The 3,712-nt window shown below is 35.0% G+C and overlaps 1 protein-coding gene across 1 annotated transcript; it reads right to left on the minus strand.

Moving 5' to 3' along the window:
- Window positions 1-296: 296 nt before the first annotated feature.
- Window positions 297-2,982, minus strand: LOC117116355 (dolichyl-diphosphooligosaccharide--protein glycosyltransferase subunit STT3A-like; the record flags this gene model as incomplete). Its single annotated transcript, XM_033260372.1, has 5 exons — window positions 297-512; window positions 879-1,040; window positions 1,758-1,840; window positions 2,454-2,606; window positions 2,826-2,982. Coding segments are annotated over 5 exons (771 nt in total), but the record flags the coding sequence as incomplete, so codon positions are not given.
- Window positions 2,983-3,712: the final 730 nt, after the last annotated feature.

Below are 3,712 nucleotides of genomic sequence, written 5' to 3' on the forward strand. Positions count from 1 at the left end.
ATTGGTATAAATTACACAAAGAAAAAACGTAAACTAAAACAGACCCTGAAAGCAAAGACTACAGAATAGCAAGAGCTCCGACTCCGGGTTTCTTTGAAACAGAATCCTATCACAAAAAGTACTATCACGAAATATACAGCGTTTAAATATAAATTGAAGAGAGATGGTGTATGCGTGCTGCGTGTAGAGAATTTCAAACTCTATTCAAATTCTACTAGTGCGCCCCCTATCTCCATGCAAAATCAAGAGAGTCTTAAGCTGTAAATAAAACAAAAGTACATACATTTTAAACCTACAAAACAGTTTGTAAGCTGTGCACTTACTTCAGGAGTGTTATGCCTCAGCCAGTAATAAGCTTCCCTGAAGTCGTCAAAAATAATACGTCCACCGTCACCAGCACGCGCTGACAGCACAATTGAGGGGGAAGAGTAAGCCTCAGATGTTACCCAAGTACAGTGGTATGTGTATGTAATCAGGAAGAAAGTCACCAATAAAATAACAGCAGTTGCAACCTGAAATACAATTAAGTATATTACAGTGTCATTATTATTTTTTTCTGGTACTGACAATATTTAAGGCCTGCCATCCTAAAACCAGTATTAGTGACCAAAAAATGAAAATTGACTTTTTAACATATTCTTATTCTCCACATAAAGCTTTAAAATGATGGGTCATTTACTGAAATCAACTTACTATTGCCAAAGTTACGAGTATAAGTATTACAGCTTCTCTGTACTAAAGTATACAATACTACCACATTCTTATGCTAATTACTCAGTTTAACATTTAGTGACAGTATGCTGGCTTTGGAATGGCAAACCTAATTTGTGATGGGCATGTTTACAATGTATCATATTATTGGATAGTTGTAATCTAACCTCATTTCTGATTGGATAACTTGAATCTGTTTTCTTTGTTTTCTTATCCTTCCTGGTAATGTCTAAGTTTCTCATGTAAGTTGTTAGCACAGACGAGATTCCAATACCAGACAGGATGCACATAACAGGCGCAAGTACTAACATCAAACGTACCATCACACCCTGAAAAAAATTTTAATAAAAACCATCTTAAAAGTGCCACTTAAAACTGTTTTGTAGGTTTAAAATGTATGTACTTTTGTTTTATTTATTTCTTTAAAGCTTTGTATGTAATAAAATACCTTATTATCAAACACCACCCCCCCCTCCAACCAAAAAAAAATATTTAAAGATAATAATGATGAGCTAAGTGGTTGGCTGAGTGGTATTGTTTCTGCTACTTGCATTGAAGACTCAGGTTCAAGCTCATTCAGTGTCGAGATTTAATTGGAGTCTGACGCATGGCTCCTTGAATAACCCTTATATGGAGGGTTAAGAACAACGTTTGTATCCGTATGTGTCCTGTTATATGTTATAGTTAAGTGGGGGGGGGCGCTCCATTGCGGCTGATGTGGGTCTGCAGGGGCCAGCCCAAATTTCCTATTTCCAATTAGAATGAGGACCAATAAAGAATTTAAAAAAAAAACAAAAAAAACAAAAAAACCAATGTTAAAAATACATCTACATTAAAATTACTTGACTGGAAATCATTAGCCTTCCAAAATGTCATCATTTCTTAAAATATGTGCATATTTATTTCCACATACTGGATTGTACTGATCTACATATGGCTTCGATATCATTTATGGCTTATGTACTCTGGCTTACATATTCAAGATTTAATGAATCAAATGTCATATTAGAGTGTAAACACAAAATATAGTAAATTACAGTACTTACAGAGAAATATAAACTTGTAATACCATACAAAATGATAAAAATATTGGCATCAGTTAACTTGCAGAAGCAATAGTACATACCAACTGAAAAACACAAATAATCAATCACCTTATAAAGAATATCGCCAGGTCACCATATAAGCTACTTATTTGGAAAGAAAATGATCTTTGGTAAGACATGCACAAATACATCAGTGGCGCAACCACGAATTTGAAATAGAGGAGGCCAGGAAGGGACTTCCACAGTTGAAGGGTCTAGGGGCTAAGGTAAGAAAACTTGTGATTATTACACCGCTAGATGGCCGGAAATGCCACTCTTAGACTTGTGTATAATTGATTCTACATCCCATGATTACACACATAAGCTAATAAACACTGGTATTATATATGCTATACATCCCACTACATACAACAGAAGTCAGCGTAAACCTGGACCCCCAATCGTCCGACGCCACAATGAGGTGGTCGGATCGAAAATAATAATTTGCTTATCCAAATAACACTATTTTTATTGCCAGTCCCTGTTGTGGTCTAAACCAGTGATTTTTTTATTCCAGAACCCTGAACGAGGCTCTAGCCAGTCACTTGGTTAAACCCCCCCCCCCTTGTCTTACATGTCGGAACCCCTGCCGGCAAATTTCTGGAGCCACCCACTGCTCACAAGCGATACTTGTTATAAGAGAAATTTAATTGATACCTGGAAACATGAAGACGTGCATCTGCAAATCAAAGTAATATGAACTCCACGTAGTAGGCTGATGTTCAGAGACAGACGCAATGATGGGAATGTTATTCTTGGCATACGAAGGATCCAGAAGGGAATAGAAACGTCCTGTCCATGGAGAAATTTCTGCAAAAATTTGTTAAGGTCATAGTAGTAATCATTCATATCATTTTTTTCGCCATCTATAATCTTTTATATTATACCTAAAGAAGAGCGCTCCTTTTGCTGCTGCCAACGGGTCTGCACGGAATGCTTACCAATATGTGCCAATATATATTCTTCTTCAATGTAAAATAAAATTGTATTACTTTATTGTTAAAAGTTTATATAGTATAAAAAGGATACTGCCAGTCCAAGATAAAACAGCACCAACTGCAGTCACAACAGACGTGATTATAATCATAACACTTCGGAAAAGAATGCTAAAATACTGGTCACTCAGATTGGCACGCAAGTATTCAGTTAAAGCAAACACCTGGCACAATCCAAAAACTCCAAATGCCTAGGAAACAAACAAATTCAATGTATGATTAACAGCCCACTCTCACAAATTAGCATTATAAGAAAATTTGAGCACACATTTATCTGTTATTAGGGTAAAGCCCTTTCCAAACATGCCTAAATATTGTCATGATGACATCACATCATGACCATATATAGACACACCATGATTATGTATTGGCACAATCCATAAACTCTAAATGCCTAAGAGACAATATGGAATATTAATTAAAAATATCAAAAGCAACATGCTGTTAACGTTCTTTCTTTTTCTTTCAAGACATTTATTAACTTCCATAGAACACAAAACAACGCAATACAATAAGGTTTTTAAAAGAAAAATGTAAACTATGGAAGAAGGCATGATCCCGAGAAGATAAAGATCTTGTGATGGGCATGCCTGAAAAAGAAAAAAAAAGTCAATACAGACAAAAAATGAAGAGCCAAAAAAACAAAAAAAAGGAGAAAAAAAAAATAAATAAATGAATAAACAAACAAACAAACAACTGAAGTTAATGCGAAAGCAGAACATATCAAATCTGACCGCAAATATTAATTTAATAGAACGACATTAGGTGAAGTTTAAATTTTTTGAAAATATTCTTAGAGAATCAACGTTTAGAATTGGGGGTGGGAGATTATTCATCATTGTGGGGCCTGAGTATCTAATATTATGTTTAAAATAATTAGTTTTGTAGGTAGGTATGTGAATATGATTTCTAGATCGAGTG

Source organism: Anneissia japonica, unplaced genomic scaffold (genome assembly GCF_011630105.1).
Source record: "Anneissia japonica isolate Jap-2015-1 unplaced genomic scaffold, ASM1163010v1 scaffold130359_len3712_cov181, whole genome shotgun sequence".
In the NCBI taxonomy this organism is placed as follows: Eukaryota; Metazoa; Echinodermata; class Crinoidea; order Comatulida; family Comatulidae; genus Anneissia; species Anneissia japonica.